We start from the raw sequence: 23024 nt of genomic DNA, 5'->3' as shown, positions 1-23024 counted from the left end.
TGACAGCATGAGAAAATGAAAGAACGAGGAAGTGGAAAGAGAGAAGGGAGGGAAAAACCCCAGAGTCACTTGCCTTCCTGTCTGAGAGTAAAGCGAGAGAGGTGGGGGCGGGTGGTGGCTAGGGCGTCTTTTTTAGCTTCCCCGACCAGACAGTTGGGGCTGGGTTTGCAACGCCGGGTTTAAAGGTCTGCCGGGGCAGATCCCGTCCCCTGGCCGAGTCCGCTCCAGTGCTTGGGGGAAGCCATCGCTGGTGTGCACTATTGTGCGCGGCTGAGGGAGAAGAGGGGGGGGGGGGGAAAAAAAAAAAAAAAAAAAAAAAAGGAGGGAGTGCAAGAGCAGGAGGAGGAGGGGGAAGAGAAGACCCGGCTCTTTGTGTGGGAAAGACTCAGCAGGAAAGTGATTTTGTGATTATTCGAGTTTGCCAGCAAGGCACGGCCGGTCCGCCCGGGGCCGACGCACCACGTCTCGGTCCGCTCTCCGCCAGCCTCTCCCGCCTCCGGAAAAAGACCCAGGGACACATACGCGCGCACGCCAGCAGCGGCAGCCGGGCTTCTCCTGATGATGAGAGCCGACGTCAGACCGGTCTCCATGAATATTGATGTGGAGGATAGTCTGTTTCACAGAAGAACAGAAGGAGGCAAGATGGCTGCCCTTTAGGATTTGTGTAAAGAGGAGATCCAGACGGTTTGTTGGAATTTCTACAAAGTGGAGGGACATATAAAGGAGGTGAGAAGCCACTCGGCGCGTTTTTGCTTTTACACCGGACGTTTCTTTGGGATTCCAACTCATGTGTTGGCTGGTGGGGTTTATTTTTTATTTTTTGGAATAGGGCTGAGGCATTGCGAGCGCCTCTCACCGTGAAGGCAAGAGCCAACATAATAAGGAGGGGATATTAGATAAAGCTAGTCCAACATGGCTGACGATTTTCTTTCAGTTTTTTTTTGTTGCAATGTATGGCTGGAAGGTGTTTTTGGTGGGTTTTTTTTTTTTGTTGTTTTTTTCTCGAGCGCTCGCTCAGTGAACACACTTGCTGTCTTTGGAACACATTTTCAACAGAAAATGGAAACCATAGACCGCCTGTTCAGGAGTCTTTCTTGAAGTCATTTTGCTTATGCTTGTGGAGGGTCATTTTTCTTCCTTCTTTTATTTCTTTTGTTTGTTTTCATCTAGGGTGTGTTTTTTTTTTTTTTTTTGTTGTTTTTTTTTTTTGTTTTTTTTTTACCGTTTTCAAAACGTATACATCAGGATAGAAAATATTTTGGCTCATGGGGGAATATGTGGATTTTAGACGCAGCTCTGACCGCCTGGTTGTTTTAAGTCACAGAAATCCTCAACGTCCCCGGTTTAGGTCTTTGAGGGGGAGACGTAGCGAGGATTGTTGAAGTGTACCTGGATTCGTCAAGCATTAAGTGCACATTGTGTGGCGAGCAGGGGAGCAGGGATGGCTCCCGGCTTTGTGCATCATTGTGAATCAGCTTTCATTGCATTCGGCGCTGAATGACAGGCAGACACAAAGGCACGCACGGGTCCCAAAGAGAGTTAAAAAAAGGGAAGGGAATTATAGTCACAGGGTGTACTGGAGGCGGACGAGGTCAGAAAGCTGGGAAGGAGATGAAACTCAATCCTACAGCACCATTAGATGGGGGAACAAGTATGGCAATTCCGGAGCAGGTTTTAATACCGGCGGTAGAGCCACCCGACTATAACCAGATAGGACCGGCCTCTGCTCCCTTTCTCTGAGAAGTTCACAAACTTAGAAAAGTAATGGTGCCATAACCCGACAAGCTTACATTTTTATGAACAACTGCCAACAAAAAAAATGTGCATTTATTCCATTATATACAGTGTGTATGTACTTCTTCTTTTTTCCTTTTAACCAAAGCTATTGCAAAGCTATACATTCATGATTTACTTTGTCTTTGTTTATATGTATAAATATGTTTACATCACAGTGACATAGGAAAGAAAATACCGAAGAATCTCAAACGATAAATACTTACAGTGTTCTAAATGTTGACTATGTCAGGTAAACAACTCATTTTGTTTTGAGAATTCTGTCGTTGGAGTTGAACAGGAGCAGCAAAACAGGGATGTGATGAACAATAGCTGAACAAAATGGCTGAATCATAATGACGAGGTGATGTAGTGATCTCTGTGAGACAAGCTTTTAATGGCAGTTGATCATATTTATTTTATGTTGGCAGGGCTAGTTTCCAGCACATATGTTTCCACACAGCAGGCTCCTATGCATTGGAAATCTATTTTGTTTTCACCACATTACACATTATCCTTAATTTATTTCACTATGACCATCAAACAAACAAATAGGTGATTATCGCTGTTAATTTAACCCAGCCTAATAATGGGTTAAATGAATGCCCCATTAAGATTAACATCATAGTCACACTTGATTACGACTGATAATCTAGATGACCCAGGTTGTGTATTCCACAGACGTGTGATGGCCCGGTGATTGTCTTCCTCAAAAAGCCACAGTTTGGCCTGGAGTAAAATGCAAAATAGGCCTATGCCTGCAAGGGGGAACATACGTGATATCTATGGGAAGTTGTAAACAAACAACCTAGATTCAAAGGCATTTTCGTTGACATGGGATTGCATTTTGTGGTAAAATTATAAAAGACATAATACACAAGAGATAGATATAAAAATGGGTGCTTTGAAAGTATTGTGGTTTCATGGGGGGAGGGAGAGGTGTCATTTACACTCCATTCTCTACACTTTTGAACGTTAAAACTGGAAAAAGGCTTGTCTTTTCATCTATCTCTGGATTTCAGACGCTAAGTTATTCCTATTGCGATAGCTGTGCGCTTCACGCCGGCGATGGCATGGTTTTGTTTTGATACAGCGAGCATGGTCATGGACTGTGCCGTGCCAACACAGTGCGTAAGCAGGGGTGTGTTCTCGTAGTGTCCTCATAGTGAGCCCTGCCTGGGCGAGATTGCGCGACCCGGTCTTTTCAGGAACCTTATTTCGATGACAGTCAACACGGCACAGATACTTATCACATTAGTGAAACGGCTAATGTGAAATACCGGTATGATTCAAGCATTTGTATCTTGAGAGATAGGTATAGGTCTTTAAATGGCTCAAAGTAAACAGTCACCAAGGACGGCATTACGTGATTTGGTCTTGCGTAATGTTGCCTTCATCTCATTCCATGATTCCCTTTACTTTTCCCCTTTTGAACATTTGTTTGATATCATTTGATATGTACGGCTTTATTTCTTGAAAACTAGTGCATTTTACGCAATGTCAGCTTCTTGTTGTATTTCAAAGGGGAAAAGTTAATTGGGATGAAGTCCCCTGCACCATTGCAAAACAGTAATGTAAAAACACAATGCTCCCACTGGAAGTGTTTTCATGGGCCCCTGCATGGCTGCTGATATATCGACACTAAAGAGACGCTGCATCTTCAATAGGCTGCAGGGGAGCTCAGTTGGGGGAGGGCCGGACAGATCAATCACACAGACATAGCAGCTCACATCTCTCCACACCCACTGATAAAGCCATGCGGTTGGATAGCTCCTTCATCGTGGCCTTAAGAGCCTTTTATGTCACTCCCAGGGTAAAGACAATATCACCTTCGGGAAGAATGTCCAGTTGTCATAGCGTTCCACAACAATGCTGTCCACTAACAATACTAGAGCCCTAACCCATGACCCCCTCACTCCAGCCCACGCATCATATTTCCACCCTCGGGCTGGTTCAGAATATAAATAGTGGAACAAGTCCAGCAGCAAGTTTGGACATTTGAAATTTCGGGCTACCTCTGCTGTGCTTGCCTTAGCTGCTTTCCTGAGACAAAATGGCGCGCTATTTGTTGTGTTATATTGATCTTTACAATATTGATTTCTTTCTTTCCTGCTATCAGGGCTGTTTTTCCACGCCGAGACATACGACAAGCCACAATATGGCAGTGCTGCATCAGAAACTTAATTCCATGCACATTTCAGGTTTCCCAGAGTTAAAACATTTGAGGTGATAAGTTAAATTATAAATAGTGCATAATTTTGGAATATTAGTCATGGAAAATTGCCGTTTGAAGGACTTCCTGCAAATTGAGGCGTATAGGAGAAATAGCACAACATTGCCATGCACGGGTCATATTTTCAATGAATAATGGACTGGGATTTTGGCCATCTTTCCTTTGAAAGCCTGAGACAGCCTTTTAGCTACCAGTTTTGTTTTATGTGTATACTTTATCAAGAGTTATTTAGTCAATTTTCTTTTACTCATAACTGTCATAAATTCACTGCTCTTTTATTGCTATCTTTAGCCAAATAGTAATGAAAAAATGGTCCCTAACTGACAGAGAATGAAAATGAATGTGGAATCTGGAAAAATGGTTTTGTGTGCAACCATTGTCACTATCTTTAATATGCTTCTGTGCCTGGAGCCCCAACCATGTACCAAATGAGAGTACTAATACTATACACAATGCTAATCCATGCCAATCTGCTGGCCATGCGTTTGTGTAATAAAATCCAAACTTGAATTAGAGAACTTACATCCGAGAAGTCCTGCACTGTTGGCACACGGTGGTGTAATTATGGACTAGGAATGATAAGTCTCTTTGAATGGCACAAAGTCGAAGGGAGTGTCGCCGGCCCTGGGAGCATGTATCGATGTCAGGGTTTTTACTCATGGGTGAGGCGGCGAGGGCAGCGACTCAAAAGCTTCCTCCACGTGAGTGTAGCACATGGCCGCTCTGTTTGCAAACACTATTCTGACATTCCGTAGTGAGATACCAAGTGAGAAGTTACGTAAGCGCTCCTAAAGCGAACGGCATCTCTTCCCGGCTTTCGCCCGACCATTCATCCTACGCTCCGACGATCGGCTTCAGCGTTGCTGCCGTTGATTCTGTAACCGAGGAGAAAACAATGGAAAGGTAAAGTGACTCTGTGGACGAAACCATGGCAACAATGCAACACTAAAGCCAGCAGGCTCCGAGTTAGCGAAAACACTTAACAGATCATGGCTTCCTGAGCACACAACGGCCCAAATGGCTAAACAAGGTGGTATTTTCAGAGCTTTAACCATTGCTTAACTACATACATCTAACCAGTATTTATTATTCAGAATCAAAATCATTAAACAAAATTGCCATGACAAACCAGCGTTCATGCAATGACAAGTGTACAGAATATCATTATTTGTCATTGGACAAGTAGGCCACAACAAAATCAATCCTCTGCATTTGAGCATCCTATACCTAGGACCAGTGTGCAGCCACTGTGCAGCGCCCGGGGACGTACTCCAGTGCTTCTTGCCAGTGCCACCGACAGCAGTATTAACCCTTACATACATAATAAATAACATGTCTTTGATGGTGGAAGGAAACCGGAGCAAACCAACACAAACGCAGGGAGAACATGCACGCTCCACACAGAAAGGACCTAGGACGGCTGGGATTCGAACCTTCTGGCTGTGAGGCAACAGTGCTGACCAGTGAGCCGCCGAATACTATCTTTAAAGACCACATGGCGCTTTCAGTGTCGCAACATTGAAGGGAACTTTCAATATCTGCACAGGACATTTGCACTTTAAGGCAAACAAGCTAAGAGTTTCTGTGTTTGAGTTGAGTTTTCCCTCTTGAGAAACTCGGGTGTGGGTTCACTCTACAGCTTTTTGATCTGCCTAATTTAGTTTGAAATGGTATTGTTTTCAATGTCCTTCAGCTCTTTAATTGCCACTGGCAATAAGAGTGCTAAGAGCCAATATTTCTCTTCCAAGACAAACTAAGAATAAACAGTAAAGCAACACTGCCTGCTTCAAAAAGTGAAGACATGTTTTGTCCTTTGTCCAATGTTTGTATCAGTAATGTGGTAGAAGAGAAGACAAAAAAATGAGAAAGTCTGTAAGTGTATCGCGCTCACCAGATGACAACTAGAGTCCTATGTCTGTTCTCTAGCTTTAACTCTTAAACAAGCGTAGGGGCTTGCAACATACAGGCTGGAGATACTTGCAAACAAAGATAATCAAATAAATCTTTGGATGTAAAAAGTTACCAAACCACAGAGTCAGACTCAGTCAAAGAGGTTAATCAGTTCCGGTTCAATTAACTCAGTGGACACAAGAAAGTTTCTTCAGAATTGGAATTCCAAAGTGAAGAGGGCTCAATGGAAAACCAAGGTTTCCTTTTAGGGCCAAAAGTGGAGGATAAAAGCTCTCCTTAAGCAGCTTGTCGCGAATGCATCTTTTTCTGAAAATAAATCTGTAAGCTAATTTAGGTCAAGATCTGAAGCGAAATCTCCATTACTAATGCTTCTTTCACATGATCGGCAAAGCTCCCTCATGATAGTGGATCCCGAAGGGTGGAACACAGCCATCCAAACAACTGCTTTTGAGGGATGTTTGCCCTCCACCGAAATGGCTGTCAGATATAGTTGGAACGCTCCTAGGAGCTGTCATTGAAAAGGTTAACCCCTATGGCCTCCCGTTGTCTCTGCAAGCAGCACAAAGCAGGACAGCTGGTCTTGAATGTCATTTGGAAGCGCAACCCGACTGAAGGCTTTGAATGACATCACTAACTGCTTCAGAAGGCTTCAAGGCTGCAGCTCAATATTAGGTTTCCCGTACGGAATGTTTTGGTGCAGCAGCTGGTGTCTTTCAGAGCCTCTTCCCTTAATGACAAGGCTGTTTGTTTTTGTGCCAGTGAACCAGTAAACATCTCCAATTTTTGTTGTTGTTGTTGAAATTTTAGCCCTAATTTGACAGCAGATAAACCATTTTAACAAGACCCCACCAGCAAAAATTACGTACAGTTTTTGGGTGGTCCATGCTATATTTGTACCTTAGCAGACTCTTTCTACCCGAGAACATTCGTGGTTGTCTTCCCAGAGGATTTAATAACAGATAATGACAGTAATTGCGTAGGATAGTACCAATTTTCTTCATAGTGGTGCAAGTATTTATGAACATAGAACATCTAACTCTGTCCTTTGTAATCTATGTAATTTATTTCTTAGCAGGCACTGAAACAAAAGTCAGAACGTGTTAAAAAAAAATAAAATAAAAAAAAAAGAATGTCAAATGCTGAGGGGTGTGATGGTGAATGTCCTTTTAGAGCCATTGATTCACAGAAAATATTCCTCACTAAGAAGGATTTGTGATCTCTATTCAGTGGCAGTCAGTCACGTGCTTCCCACTCAGCGGAGGGAAAGTAGGAGCATAGCAACAGTGGCTTAAGTCAGGCTGCTTGGAGACCAATGAGGGAGAGAATAGCACTATATTGTTTTCCACACGAACAATCAAATTACAAATTATATCACTATGAGAATACATTATCACATTGAGACCCTTCCACTTCTAGTTAAAGGCTTTGGCACGTTATTGTCATCCAGGTGTCATGTAAATTCAATGTATGACACCGAATATATGGCAATGGAGTTTACTGTTCTTTGGTCTTTGCAGTAGATTAGTCCTTTTTCACAAATGTAGTATCTAGGAGGAAATCACACTAAATTGTGATTGTTCCATGCCATTGCTCTTATTTATCTGGCTTAGTTCGGAGTTCCAGGTCTCATAGAGCTGACTTTGTCATACGACAGCTTTGCCTTCATCGACTGCTGTGTGTGTGTGTGTGTGTGTGTGTGTGTGTGTGTGTGTGTGTGTGTGTGTGCATGTGTTTTTGTGCGTGCCGTCTCTTAGGTTTCTCTGTTGTTATAATAATGTCGCTATTTTCTTTGTTTATTGTCTATTGTCCACCTCTGTTTCCCGTTAAATCAGATGCCTGTTTGGATTACAACCTGGCAAACTGTGAGGGAATATTTGTATAAAGGGGACCTATGTATTATGTAAAATTTGTGTTTTTAGTGCTTGTGCCCATACATTTGGGCCTAATAACTCACAAACTGTGAAATAAGTTTTTAGTGAGCTGTCTGTTTCAGAACACATGTGATTCATCAAGCCGTTCAGATTTGCGACCCCTTCCGACGTCACACGGGGCATCAGTAGAATTAGAACTGCCCCCCATCTGAGTATCCCCACCCACGGCTGGAGATACGGCTCACACTCGCCGGACCTGCTAGCATTATGTCGAATCTAAGAGCTAAGCATGGGAACTGCAATAATTGTGCTGTGTGTTTCTTTTGCTGTTTAGCACTACCTAATGCTAATAGTTTACTGTAATCCTATGATCATAAGATCTTGGCAGCTATAGGGGATATTCGCACGACTAAACTTAACATTGGCAAAGTGACGTATAGACAAAAACACACATAAATAGCATTGAAAAGGAGAGCGTCGAGACGATGCCTCGGTGCGCACCGCCATATTGGTCAGGTCCGACCGTTCCAGAGTGGGGCGTGGCGTAAACCACACAATGCGTGCGCGTAAGGAACAGTCAGGGTTATGGAGACATGTTAGAATGGTGAGAATGCATAATCTCAGTGGTATTTTCAGCAAAAGAAAATCCAAAGACATGTTTTGGGGAGCTCGGAGACCGATACTAACTTGTTGAAAAGAGTATAATAGGTCCCCTTTAAAAGTAAATGTGAGTCTGGCACGTGCCAAGTTCAGGGAGCGAATAATAAATGACAGAAACATAAACATTGACATTTTTAGGCTTTGTGTTCACCATCCAAAACATGTGTGACTTCATTGGGAAGGTTCTGTATTCAACCGTTTGACTGGACCAAACTATTACGACAATAGTTTTGTATCCAAGAGACACATTTGAAGTAGGGCAGAACACAGCAGAATCAATTACAATAGTAACTGTACACTTGGGTCTGAGCAGGGAGTCAGATTTCAGTAGTCAAAACTGTCGTTTAGGAAGGTTGTACTACAGGCTTTACTGCTAAGCAGGTTTTTGAAAAATGCCATTTCAAAACTGTTGATCTGTACAAGTGCAAATGTAGGGTTCTCTGAATATGTGGCTTTATTGATTTGCTGGCAGGGATCAATGTGTAGCGCACATGTGCACACCGCAGCACTGCAGCTTATGCTTCAGCCAGCCGTGCTGCGGTAATGTTTAGAGCAGATGGGCTTTGGAGCCCCTAATAAGATCGTCGCCATGGCTACCGTGCACTCTGAAAGAAATTAACTTTACACTGCGCACAGTTCATCAAGTTAGTCAGATATATTGACTGTTGCACAGACAAAGGGGTTAGAAGGAAAAAACGACAGGAACCTAGGAAGGAAAGGAAAGGGCAGCATTGTGAGGCTTTGGAGGCAGGGTAATGGCTTCCCGCGTGTTTTGTGTGTCCGAGAGACCGCTTCGCAATTAGAACCTCCATGTGACACGGCTTGAATGCAAAGCTGTACGTTTGGACTTTCTGTCCAAGCAACGGCGGGCAAGCGCACGTTGCCTGCCGTCTCGCCGAGCCATGCTTGGTTTTCTCAAGTGCCGTGAGGTCAGTGGGTTTATGGATTTACCAAGCAAATGATCAACTTTTTTCTACTATCAGGACTGACCTCTTCTGAGAAACCGTAAAAGTAGTTGATGCCATGAATAGAAATGCCGGAACTTTGGTAATTGATTCAAAGGTCTCCAAGTGCAAGACATGAAACTCTCTGAAAAACATTTTGGACAAATATGAATAATTGTGTTTGCCGTTGAGCCAGAAAATCTCCTAAACAGGTTGCGAGAGGAACGCCGCATGTCGCACCCAGAACCAAAGCAGTTGGACAGGTTTTTACCCTGACTTGACTTGTATAACATCCAACAACAAAACTGCAATAGTCGGTGTTTGCGTCTTTCCAATACCTCTGTGCTTAAACCCGTTCACCCCCACAAGCACGAGTCTCAAACAGCCTTAATGCATGGGCGTACATGACATTGTCATTGACACAACGTCAATAGGAATGTGTTTTTGTAAAACCTTTAAACCAAGCCTATTTAATATGAGCAAAACATATTTCAAAGAATAAACATGGGCTCATGGGCCATAAACGTCTACCTCTGTACAGGGAAGATTTTTTTCTCTCACCTCGCTCAGTGTCACGTACTAAACTGTCCTGTTCTGACAATATAAATAAGAAGCACCATTTAACCAAGATATGTCCCGAATTTGATTCGTGTTTGAGCAGTAGCATTTAAAATTTTTAAAACACTGAACATTTTTTAATGGAGAGGAAAGGGCAGATCTCGACCCTCCTCCGGTTCAGCCGATCAAATCTAATCACGGGTAAGACTCTTTATGGTTTCTGTTGGGGAGTTGTCAATATTTAATATTGATCTGGCTGGCTTTGGTGAAAGGGGAAAAAAAAACCTGTGAATTTATTGAGTGGTGTTCACCTCTAAAGCTCTGAGGCAGAAACTGTAAAGACACCGCCCCTAACTGTGAAACCACTGCCGGTTATTTCCAGCTTGCAGACATCTTGATTTTTCAGACCGAAACAAGCCGTAAAAATAATAATTCAACTTTTTCACGTTTGAGAATTTAGAGGTTTATCCATTAATTAAAAAAAAAAAAAGGAATCAATAGTGGGGAGAAAAACAGAACACAACAATAGGAGGGCAGTGAGGAAAAACCGGGCTCAAATCGTGAAGTGGGAATCTCCTCCACTCAGACACATCTGTCTTACATTAGACATAAAGAGCAATGTGGATTGTATAGATTCCTTCTTTTCAGAGAGAGGGAGGAGGAGGAGGGGTTCTCTTTGAATGAAATTACAAACAGAATGCACATATACTCTGCGGTCCGAGCTATCCGATTAATCTAGTCTTCTGATCCCCTCCCCCCGAAAAAAAATGAAAGAGGATTTGGAAGTCACATGTGTATGGATTTCTTTTTAGCACAATGAACAATTCACCTTCGTTTAAAGGCTTTTCTCAAATGGATGCACCGGGCGCATTTGAAACGGTTATCGTCCCACAGCGGATGTAACGAGGCGACCGGGGTAGCGTCGTTACCACCGCCGCTCGGTCAAGCGCATCATTATCATTAGCCGGCCAAAGAAAGACAGACAGAAAGACGGACAGACAGAGGGAGAGAAATCAGCGCTGCGTAGCCTGAGGCCATCATGTGACGCAGACATCATTGGCCAATCATGTGGTGATTATGGCGCAGGGTTCGACAGGAACCTGCAGCGTTTTCTACCTCACACCAAAAGATCTGGAGATATGTAGGTCTAAAGCCCCAATGCGTTGCTGTTTGTTCCAATTCAATTCCGCAGCGGAAATGACTGGAAGTCTAATGACCAGGCTGTTAATGATCTTCACGTTTGTCTCTAGTTGTTCATTGACCAGTGTCTATATAGTCTATACATACACGGCGTATTGTGTAGCCACAACTTAACGCAAAACAGAGGCTCATTCCACTGCATCTGCCCCCAAAAGAAAGGGCGGGATACCTTCTATGAGGGAAAGAATTCAAGTTGAATTTTAGTTGTGTACGTCTATTTCATTCACATGGAAACCCCCACAAACAAATATATAAAATGGATAAAATGACGACGTTATAAAAAGGATAAACAGGTTAAATAATGGACCAAAAGTACCAATGTATCCTTCCATTACCAAAGTAAAAGAAGGGTAAAACAATACAATAGTAATCTATTTCAATACTAATAAAAAATCATCTGCGTGACTTTAAAATGGATTTAGTGTTTGATGCGTGCTTGGACGCTTGGTCCTGTCTGTTGGTATTAGTATTAAGGGCCCTTCACATAGGACGAGGGGCGCTGCGCTCCAAACTCCTCAGTGTGTATTGGTTGCGGCGTGCAGGATCTGCGCCGGGCAAAGCGCAGGCCAGCGCTGCTCTGACCTCCGCGCCGCTTCAACTTTGAAGTTTTGCGCCGAGCCGTGACGTAATCCCCGCTGGACCAGTGGAAACAAGAGGCGAAGTAAACAGAAAGTATCTGTGCAATATGGAGGAGAAACTGATTTTAGCCACTGCCAAACGGTGAAGGTGAATCGTCAAGGAGGCCGAGACGATTACCAGCGACCACAAAAGACATAAATCAACTCAGAGCTACGGCTGATTTAATTAAAAGAGACTTCTGTCTATTCAGCAGGTTGAGGGAAATAAAACAGTCGTCCCGAGTGCTTTTATGGGAAAATGGGACCACTTTTCAGTGTGTTTACTTTAGTCTTGAAATATTGGTCAGTGTAAAATTAGACTTAAACCTTTGATAGAAGCCGGCATCAAGAGCTTCTCCTATTTTTTCAACTGAACAATGACCTAAAAAAACCCTCTGCTCCGTGAGAAGAGACGCTTTAGTGGAAGCGTGGTCTAAATTTATCCTAATAACTGTTTCCCATTGAAATACAAAATTCTTCAGTGCAAGAAATTCCGCTTTTATTCATGAGTATCAAAGCTCTACAGTGGATGTAATTGTCACACACAAGAAATCACATTTCATGGAGTTTTAAGACAACTGGAGGAAGATAAAAAGTTAATATTAGTATTCCAGCATACATTGAGACGAAGGGGGCTAGCGCTAGCCGGAGAAACAAGGGCTCTTTGTTGCTGGGCCGGAGAAATGTGGAGGGGGTCACATGTTCAGAGGAAGAAGGCATGAGCAACCATCTGAGGTGCATTAAAAAAAAAAAAAAAAAAAGACTTGCATGTGTCATGTGACACAAATCACAAGTGTGAGGAGTTTTTCTTGAGAGGCTCCATGAGACCCGACGCATGCAGGAACATCTGTCCGGTCACCAGTGCCCAGCACTTGACTATCAGCACGACACATGCTGCGATCACATTACTTCATGTTGAGACTCACTGCAAGCCTTGTTCTGGGATGCAATTGTCCCCTTAAGACCGAGGTCAAAGTAAAAAAACGACCCTGTCACTCCTCCAACAAAGACGGGTTATTTAACAACTGTATTATACTGTGAATTCATTTATACACGTATGATTTAAACCACTAACTGAAATTACCTTAATATATTTTGTTTTTCACTTTCTTTTATCCCTAGTTGCCATGGGAAACACTTGAAAAATCGATTAAATAAGGCCATTAATAAACAAAAGATTATTATATATTTGTTTCACTTTTTCCATTTACATTATTTCTGTTATTCCTTTTTTTTATTTTTAATATTAATCTTTCTAAACAAATTAGATGTGCTCTAGCAAATAAAAAATTAATAACTGCCACGAGCAAAACGTTTGCATATTTACATGCATAATTTTGCTGATGACAATGGCTGTCGTTTAACCTCGCGGCTACTTGTTTACACAGGGATGGCCTGTTGGAGTGTAGCGTTGAGAAAACAGAGTCAGTCGCCAGCAGGACGGGTTTTATTATTAAAGGAGGGATTTAAAACGCTGTAGCACGCTAGTCATCTGACCCAATTACGCTGGCTTGGGTAGCTTGAAAAAGCCTTTCAAGTGAGAGACCTCCGATCCAATGTAAGATAAAACATCGTAAATATTCTGTTATAATTGGGATGGATTGCACGTCGAAGGGCCACTCTAACTTGGTTATAATAACGTAAGGCGGTTCAGTCACTCCACTTGCTAAAACGTGGCCAACCGGTTCAGAATTTACAACCCCTCGCAGCGTGCAAGAGCATGTTGTTATCGCCGCACAGGAAAACATTAGGGGCCCTCTGGAGCTGGGAAAGGGAAATGTGCACTTGAGTTTGATTTCGACGCGGCGTTCTGCACAGGCCGTCGCGGGAGAAAAGCAAACTGAGCGCGAGCGTGAGCGTGTGTGATTTACACGGTCGTTCTATATATTTCCCCTCCGTCCGTCAGCGTGACTCCGTGCACCCGGCGCGCCCCGGGTCCCAACCTTAGACGGAGCTGGAGACCCCGCTCTCCCGGCAGCTGTCGTTATCGCTGAATGTCACATACCGCTGCCAACTCGTGGCAAATAGACCCCATCCACTGAGGCCGCTCTCCTATTTCACTGGCTGGCACCGTCTTTGGCAATAACAAAAACACAGGGCGAGTCCTGTGCGTTGAACTTGTTGTGGCTAGAAAATGTTGTGTTTCCGGGAGGACATGAGAGACGAACATCCAATGCACTGTTATCACCGCGAAGACCTAATTCGACATCTTTCACCCAACGGAGTTCGAATGCACATCCTGGCCGGGCTGAGGCCACGGAATACTGAATCTTTAAAGAACGTCTCGAGACTCTTGTGCAACAGCCGACGCTCCTAAATGACTCCTGTGCAAAACCGATCGCACCGTGTCCAAGAGTCCAACTCTGGCCCCGGGGCCAGTGCACCAGAGAAGGGGAAGCAGACAAGAGGCAGACGGAGGGCCCTGAAGAGTAATTACAGGGCAGAAAAGTAAAGGACAGAGCGAGAGAGAGAGAGAGAGAGAGAGAGAGAGGGAGGGAGGGAGGGAGGGAGGGAGGGAGGAACCCGGACACCAAACAGCAACAACAAAAGCGTGCAGAAACAATGGCACTCACTTTTGGAGGGAGAGCAACTGAGACCTCCATTGGACATTCTTAAGTCTCAAGTGTTTGTGTCTTTTTCCTCTGGTGGACACAAGACACTGGTAGTTCAGAAAAAGAAAAAGTAAAATAGACTTTAGTATGAGAAGTTTCAGCTGGCACACACTCTCAAATCACTGTACATCATCTGCAATCTTCAGTCACTTATGCTTATAACATTCAAAAATTGGTGTGCGCTTGTGTGTGTGAATTTGCACACACACACACACACACACACACACACACACACTCTCTCAGCTGGCTCTCTGGCTTTGTTTTAGGTTCGCAAAGATTTTTTTGTTGTCAGTGTGGGTGTATCCAACTGTGGCAAGCTGCTTGGCTCGTTTTGGTCTTTTGCAAACTCCGGAGCGTCCCGGTGGACTGGAGCGGCTCTGGGAGCGGCGCTGCACTGCTGCTCACCTCCTCACCGGGCTACTCATTTACACACTGTCAAGGGAGCAGGAGAGCACATGTGGCTTTACACGGATCAGCCACAACATTAAAATCACTGACAGGTGAAGTGAATAACATTGCTCATCTCGTTCCAATGGCACCCGTCAATGGGTGGGATATATTAGGCAGTGGTTAGTACGTACCAAAAGCGGTCCAAGTAAGAGGTGAAGCGGTGAACCGGCGACAGGGTCATGGTTGCCCAAGGGTCATTGATGCGCGTGGAGAGGGAGGTCTAGCCCATCTGGTCCGATCCCACAGAAGAGCTACTGTAACAGAAATTGCTGAAAAAGTTCATGCTGGCTATAGTCCCTTTCCCACTTGCACTGAAAGCCATAAATCCACCGGCAATGTTCTGTATTGGCGTCGTGTGGGAAAGGTATCCGGTGTTGATGTTCTGTAAAAGTCATTCCAGAAATTCCCCCTCTCGACCTGGTATCATTTCCGGGAAAATGCCGGTACGGCTATGGATGGAAGTGTGTGTGAATTGAAGCAGTAACATTACTGTAAAGTAGGGGTGGAGGTGAATCCAAATGAATCACACATACTGGATTTACACAAATGTTTATTTTGTACAAATATTTCAAAGAAAGGAAAAAAAAAAGAAGAAAAAAGAAACGTTCGGAAAAATGGCGAGTCCTGCAAAGACGAGAAATTGAAACACTTCCAGTCTCTATGGAGACAGGCCTTTATATTTTCATATTCTTTTTCTTCTTCAAATGCCACTCAGACCCTAGACGTGTCTCTTAGAGTTAGGGGTGCGGTGCTGGGACATCGGGCACAATCGCTTCACTTGCTCGCCAGCTGCACCAGAGCGCGGAGCCGGAGAGGGAACGAGTGGACAGGAAGAGGTAGAATGGGTGGAGAACATTCACTCTCCGGAGGCAGATAGTGGAGGACAGGTTGAAAATGATCACACTGATTTAATAACATTGGGTTAAGGTTATTGTGTCCGGGGACGGGGGCTCAGTCAGCGGAGGGAACCAAGACCGTCCGGGAGACAAACTTGATTCTGTTGCTTAGTCTCGCCTGATATTAACAGCTCTTCCGTGAGCATAATGTAATGTATCTGTAACAGTCATGTGGGAACAGACTCCATACGGAACTTTTTTGTAAAGGAGGCCAATGTGGTAATGACTACCTACTGCCTTTGCCGGATATTTTTTATCGAGCAATAATACGGGTTCCATGTGGGAAAGGCACTTATGATAGAAAGGTGTCAGAACACACAGTGCATCACAGCTTGCTGTGTATGGGGCTGCGTAGCTGCAGACCTGTCAGAGTGTCCATGCTGACCCCTGTCCACTGCCGAAAGCACCTACAATGGACACGTGAGCGTCAGAACTGGACCATGGAGCATTGGAAGAAGGTGGCCTGGTCTGATGAATCATGTTTTTTATTTTACACCATGTGGATGGTCGGGTGCGTGTGTGTGTAGTTTACTGGGGAAGAGATGGCACCAGGATGCACTATGGGAAGAAGGAAAGCCTGCGGAGGCAGTGTGATGCTCTGGGGAATGTTCTGCTGGGAAACCTTGGATTCTGGCATTCATGTGGATGTTACTTTGACAGGTACCACCTTCCTGAACATTATTGCAGACCAAGTACACCCATAGCATGGTTCATGGCAACGGTATTCCCTGATGGCAGGGGCCTCTTTCAACAGGATAATGCACCCTGCCACACTGCAAAAATGATTCAGGAATGGTTTGAGGAACATGACAAAGAATTCAAGGTGTTGGCCTCCAAATTCCCCAGATCTCAATCCGATACATGGAGGCCCCACCTCACAACAGCCAGAACTTAAAGGATCTGCTGCTCACGTCTTGGTGCCAGATACCACAGGACACCTTCAGAGGTCTTGTGTAGTCCATGCCACGGCGGGTCAGAGCTGTTTTGGCAGCTGTTTTGGGGAGCTACATGATATTAGGCAGGTGGTTTTAATGTTGTGGCTGATTGGTGTATAATTTATGCATTGAGATGCAAATAGTGACCCAAATAATAGACAAAGATAGACAAAGATAACTCAATACAGCTACAGCAACTTTCTCTGTTTTCACTACTAAACCTTCAAGAAAACCACGTGGTTGCATTTGCTGTAACCAGGCAGCAGTTTGCAACCACTCCCACATTGAATATTGCCAAATATTTCTTGTTTATGGGTAATTTTTTGGTTTATTGTATATTGCCATTTTTTCTATTTTTATGATATGACTTTATTATTATTGCTAACTGTTTTGATATGAGCTTCTATAACACAGCAATTTCACTCCAGGGATGAATAAAGTTTCCATCAATCCATCTATCTATATATCTTGTAGAGTTTCTTCGATACAAAAATGAGACGTAAAATGAGACGGCGTGCAGTTGTGTATATATCTTATTGCAATATTGTTTCAATTAAAGACCCTTGGTGGTCCGGGCTGATTGCCCCTCCAGTGAAGACCACTTGACATTTATAAAACACACTTTATGCAGATTACACAAGAGTATGCAGAGTCCATTTTCCAAGGAGAAACGTATTCGTTAGATAATAACATCGCTCGCATTATTTATATGATTACAATGCTAGTTTTGGATTGCCAGTGCGGATTGGTATCGACATTTGCCTGACAAAAAGAAAGACAAACTTAGCATCTTGTGAGCTGAATAGAAGACTTTTAGGTTTGCCAATACCCCCTATATAGAAAACATTACATTTTATTTAAAGTCATTGTGTGCAATAAGAGTCATAGTCAGAATAAACCCTGAAGGAATGATATGTTGAATTAGACAATTAGGATTTTTTTAAATCTCCAGAGATTCTTTTGGCTTCATTGAGGAACACATCCTTGTTGAGACTAAAATACGATTCTATAATTTCCTTTGGCCCAACATGTATTTGACGATGTTTAAACTAGTTTTCACATGCCATTGGGTCATATCACTCTGAAATATCTACCTTTAAAGCAATCATATACAGCCAATAATTTAATGTTTTCACTAAAAGACGTCAAAGCGAAAGGTTTTTCCTTCATTACATTTTATTTTTGTAATGGTTAGGAAAATAACCTGTGCATTTAAGAAATAAAATAAAGGGGGGGGGGTATAATTAATAACATTAACTCACGATTTCGCTCATTTATGATTTGTTGTTGTTTTGAACGTATGACTGTCCTGTGTCTTTGTGCTGTATGCACTGCTTCACCTACCTATGGGGATGGTAGCTCAGGCGGTAGAGCTGGTGGTCTAGTGATCTAAAGGTTGCTGGTTCGATCCCAGGCTCCTCCTGCTAGCATGCTGTAGTGTCCTTGAGCAAGACACTTAACCCCTAATTGCTCCTGATGGCTGCGTCCGTCGGTGTTTGATTGATTGTAAGTCGCTTTGGATAAAAGCGTCTGCTAAATGACTAAATGTAAATGTAAATGTACTATACACAACAGCCTGTGTGTGTGTGTGTGTGTGTGTGTGTGTGTGTGTGTGTGTGTGTGTGTGTGTGTGTGTGTGTGTGTGTGTGTGTGTGTCTCCGTGGTGACAATGACAGCAGCCCCCCCCATACTCCGCTGCAGCAGCCTGGCTCGTTTGCAGGAGGTTTAGCACACCAGGGGTCCGCAGAACGATCAGCGTCCTGGTGGGAGACTGACACGGGGGACCACACTCGTTATTTTAGTTAAATAAGACTCCCTGAGTCTCCCTCGGCCCGAGATGTCTCTTAATTGATCATCTGGGCCCCAATAGTGTCCTGAGTGAGCACGTGGACCTTGCGTATAGAATAAATTGACAGAAGTATTTAAAATATAATTTTTTTTTTTAAAGAGAGCTACTTTTTTCACTCAGCACTATCACCAGTCCTTGCAGTGGGTTTTCCCATTTAATTTCCATTCCATACACCACTGTAAACATGGTATTCCCATGCTCCCAGACAGATGGAACGCATTTTGAATTGTGTAGTCGTATCGGTTTTATTTAAGGCATTGCACTTAAATGAATTCCGCTTTATTGCAATCTGGTATGTCTCAACCAATTTTTCATTAAGTGCAAAACCATACATTATTCTTCAAATATTTGATAATACTTATTGGTCAATCTATGTGCTGAGTAACCAATTTGGCTGTAATAACCATTATTTATTGTACTTATTTATTGCTTATTTCTTATTTTTAGCTGTGTTTTCAGTACATGTGTTCTGGCTTGTAATAGCAAATGCAGTTTGGAGATGTCATCTCTTCTGACCATGATCATAAGCAGCTGTAATGGTTTCCAGATGTCATAATCAGGCCCGATGTTGAAACATTATCATGCCAAATGAGACATACCATAGTGCTTCAAATATTAATTTACTCCCCACCACAACCCCCACACATCAGTGCCTATACTGACCCTATAGCATGTTTGTATTAACGGGAGAGCTTTCATAGGAACTTAAAGCTGGATTCAATTATGTTTTCAAAAGGTTGGAGGCCATGGTTTTCATTTGTGACCATGGGCGTTTTGGTAGTTGTCTCCTATGGACTCACTCACATCTTAATGGGCAAACAGAACAAGATTTACAGGTTTTATTTCTCTCTTTTTTTTTTTTCTTTCAGCAGTGAGCATTGAGTCAGTGTTTTACTGACTTTGACTTTGCATGATCCACTGAAAAGCTCAACTACGACTGGGTTAAGAACATTCTGTTTGATTTAGTTTCTGTTCAGTCCGCTTTAGACAGGCCACAGTTTTGTGTTGTATAATTTATGATAGACAGGCTAAAGGCTAAAGACTGGTCCTGAGAGGTTGATCTTGAGTTGGGCCACGATCATGTCCAATATGATCTCAGCAAAGTGTTGCTTCTGTGTATTGCAACTGATGGAAAAATGGCCAAATATAACGCTTCAGGTGCTCTCAACTTGTTTAACAGCGATCCGGGGGCCGTACAAGGCTTTCCTTTGGAAAACTAAGTGGCTAATGCACTCTGATTCCAATTCTGAAACATGGTAACACAAAGTCGTATTTTTCTTTCAAAGCTGTAACAATATTTTGCTGTGGAGTATCTGTGGTTAGGGAGTGTTTTTGATGCTCTTCTATTAATGTGGGTCTGTAACTGTGATTAAGGGCTGTTTAAATAAACTTGACACACTTAATTGTACTGAGGAATTCATTACAGACTACAATAGGTACTTTAATACTGCAAAGTATTGCAAAAAAACCCCAAACATACATCACAATCATACTATCATCATACATCATACATACTAAATGGCCAGATATTAAATAACTGCTGGCTTTCTAATTTGTGAACATACCTATTCACAAGAACATAGCCGTTATTTTTATTGTAGCTCACTGAACACCTATTTCAGACTAAAATAATTATAACAGTATTGATTTGTCTCCTCTGTTTCCCTTCTCTATTTCAGAAATGTCTCTGATGTTTTGAAAAAAAAACCACACAGTCAATTCAGGATGCTGTTTCTCTCCGTGTGCGACCCTCTAAGAGCGTCCCCTGTTCAGCAGTGTTATGAGTGGATGAATAACATTAATCATTTTAATACAGCTTTCACGCCAAATTAGAACAGTCATTCAGACACTTGCTTTCAAATTCATACAAAGAGACATGCCCAGTCCTAATTTCTCATCACCTTAATGTGGTCAATGTACCATACTTGGTTCTTTCTTAGAGCCCATTCCTACAACAACTGCAAAGGGGGTTGTTGGTAATCGTGATGGATTAAACCTCAATAGCTCTGCTTTGTTCCTCTGCATCGTAATTGTTTTGCAGATGTTGCAGATGTGACATGCATTAATAATTGAGGCTGGCAGGGAAAAATCTATAGCGCTTTAGAATCGAGATTTGCTCCATGCAAGAGAGAGGGAGGGTAAAGAAACAAACAGAAATCAGATATTCTTGTATGGTCCTTCACCCTCAATAGCAATTCTCCTTTGCATCATGTATAAGCAGTCCACGTGAAAAGCCTCCGATAGAAAGGATATATGGGGCTGGGTTTCAGTTTCCTGCAATATCTTTAGATTCAACTACATAACCAAATGATTTGAAATGATAACCAAATTGAAATTTGAATAAAGCAACTGATAGTCAAATATGAGATATTGAGTAACGTCTGACTGTCAACATCTCTAAGAGCTTTTTTGTGTTTAGATTTATCTCTAAAAGGAGCTTATCAAGCAACATCTGCCAAAGCAAGAGACAGGGATATAAGAATTCAGCATAAAAATAGTAATCATGCACCGATCCAGCGACTGTCCTTAATGGTGTCATTGTACAACAATAATGTCTCATTATATAGAGCACATAAAACCAATTCACAAACGTGGCTTATGTTACAAAGATATGAACATTTGGAGATGACTTGCCATTACCCCATCTGAGACAACAATGGCATAGTGATGATGAGATCTACTGATGAACAGCTGACAAGAGGCAATTCCTCCCCATCTGCCATCTGGGAATAAAACCTTGCATTCTAATTGTGTCACTGAGCTTGACTTATGCTTGAATTCAAACAACAACAAAACAAACTGAAATACATAAAAAGGTACCATGCCAAAGAAAGACAGGCCATTTCAAATAAAACAAGCTTAGCTTAATGGTAGCAAACAGTTCATTTTAAGAATGTGTTCCAAGTATGCAGGGCCCTCAATTAAAATGGTGACTCTCCAAATTCAGTGTTAATATTTGGAACCTACCTCGGGTCCCACTTCAGGTGAGCCACTCCTATGTAAGGTGGTCATCTTTTTAAAAGGACGTTGTAAATAAATACCAACGCTGATCCCTCCCGACAGACAGAGCAGGCCAGCCAACATGTTCATAAAGTAAACAGAGATGTGATTCCAAGAGATTCCAGGACTAAACAGGGATGTGCATAATAGCATAGTCACCAGTGTTACATTAGTGTCGACATGTATTACACCAGTACATCGCTGCAAAACCTTTTTCTGTGTTTGTAAGCAAAGTGCAAACATAGCCACCTTAGATATGCATTTGTAATACACTGCACGTAAATTATGCCACCATCGACGCACTTTCTTTTTCTTCCCCCTATTAAATCTTGTCGGCACACAAACACCGCCACATATCACAAAATAAGCCGTAATTGATCAATGAGAATTTGGCTTGTCACTTCATTAATGAGATAATATTAGAGGCTTGATCAGGAAAGGTAGATAACTAGTTGTAGTGACAAATTTCAACAAGAAATATTCCCAAACTTCATTCCACACCCTTTGCCACTAATGGTGTGCCCAGTGTCTTTAACAAATATGGGATTATGAACTCAAAAACACATTGTGTACGATATGTCATACCGAAAGGTAACGTCATGAGTAGATAATAACTGTGCCATTTTCTCCTCCTTTCTGTTCCACAGGACGCACAGAGGGCAGTCTTGTGGATGGCCCCAGAGCAGACCAGATGGAAACAGAAAAGGCTAGCCATGAGACGGAAGAAAGTCTGATATTAGCACAATTTGGCACAACTCATAACGCAGACCTAATTGCTGCCACCAAACTCCAGAATGGAACCCAGTCTCCAGAGGTAGCTTCTGTACAGATCAATGGGCATGAGAACTGGAACCATTACAAGTCTAATGCGGGGGTCACCTCAATAAAGAGACATCGGGAAAACTGCAACAGCCCTACTTCAGCCCAAGGGCTATTCGACCAAGGATCCTATATTATGAATGGAGAGATGCCGCATGCTATCACTGACCAGTCTTTACTGGTTCACCAGCCCAAGAAATTCAGAATGGAGTCAGAAATGAAAGGAAACGAGAATATGAGCTCCAGTTTGGTGGAAAACTTTTCTGAGTTGACAAAGGCAACAGATTTTGACTGTAATGCCCTGCAGAAGGAGATAAAACTTGAGAAAATAAATAGTAATTTCCCAAATGGTGATGTTTTTTGCCATTCAAGAAACAAAGCAATTTCCAATGGTGCTGCTGAATCCCCTCCAACAATGGAAGGCACCCCAGGTGATCTACTAGAGAAAACACTGTCTCAGTATTATCCTGAACAGGTTTCCATTGCACCACAAACATCTGGGTCACAGCCAGGTGGAGTCAATGGGTCACTAGCAAGCAAGCTTTCCAACCAAGGTGCTCAACAACCCTCTTCAACCTCAGGTTATCCAAATTCAACTCAGATGCCTGCATCAGTGCAACAGCAGCCTAGGGCAGACCACAATGATGAAGACAGCAACAGTTATATCACTGCACCCTATATGGTAAATGGGTACTC

General features: G+C 42.8%; 1 protein-coding gene across 1 annotated transcript in view; it reads left to right on the top strand.

The window, feature by feature from the left end:
* Nucleotides 1-382: 382 nt before the first annotated feature.
* tet2 (tet methylcytosine dioxygenase 2) overlaps nt 383-23024 on the top strand; it is a 32788-nt gene continuing 10146 nt past the window's right edge. Inside the window, exons 1-2 of the mRNA XM_079999466.1 lie at nt 383-726; nt 22157-23018. Coding sequence (XP_079855592.1) covers nt 22201-23018 — 818 coding nt within the window. The 5' untranslated portion in view covers nt 383-726; nt 22157-22200. The remainder of the gene's footprint in view (nt 727-22156; nt 23019-23024) is intronic.

This window comes from Zeus faber, assembly GCF_960531495.2.
Source record: "Zeus faber genome assembly, chromosome: 4".
NCBI lineage: Eukaryota > Metazoa > Chordata > Actinopteri > Zeiformes > Zeidae > Zeus > Zeus faber.
The sequence above is the reverse complement of the archived record's forward strand: the minus strand, read 5'-3'. Positions and strand labels throughout refer to the sequence as shown.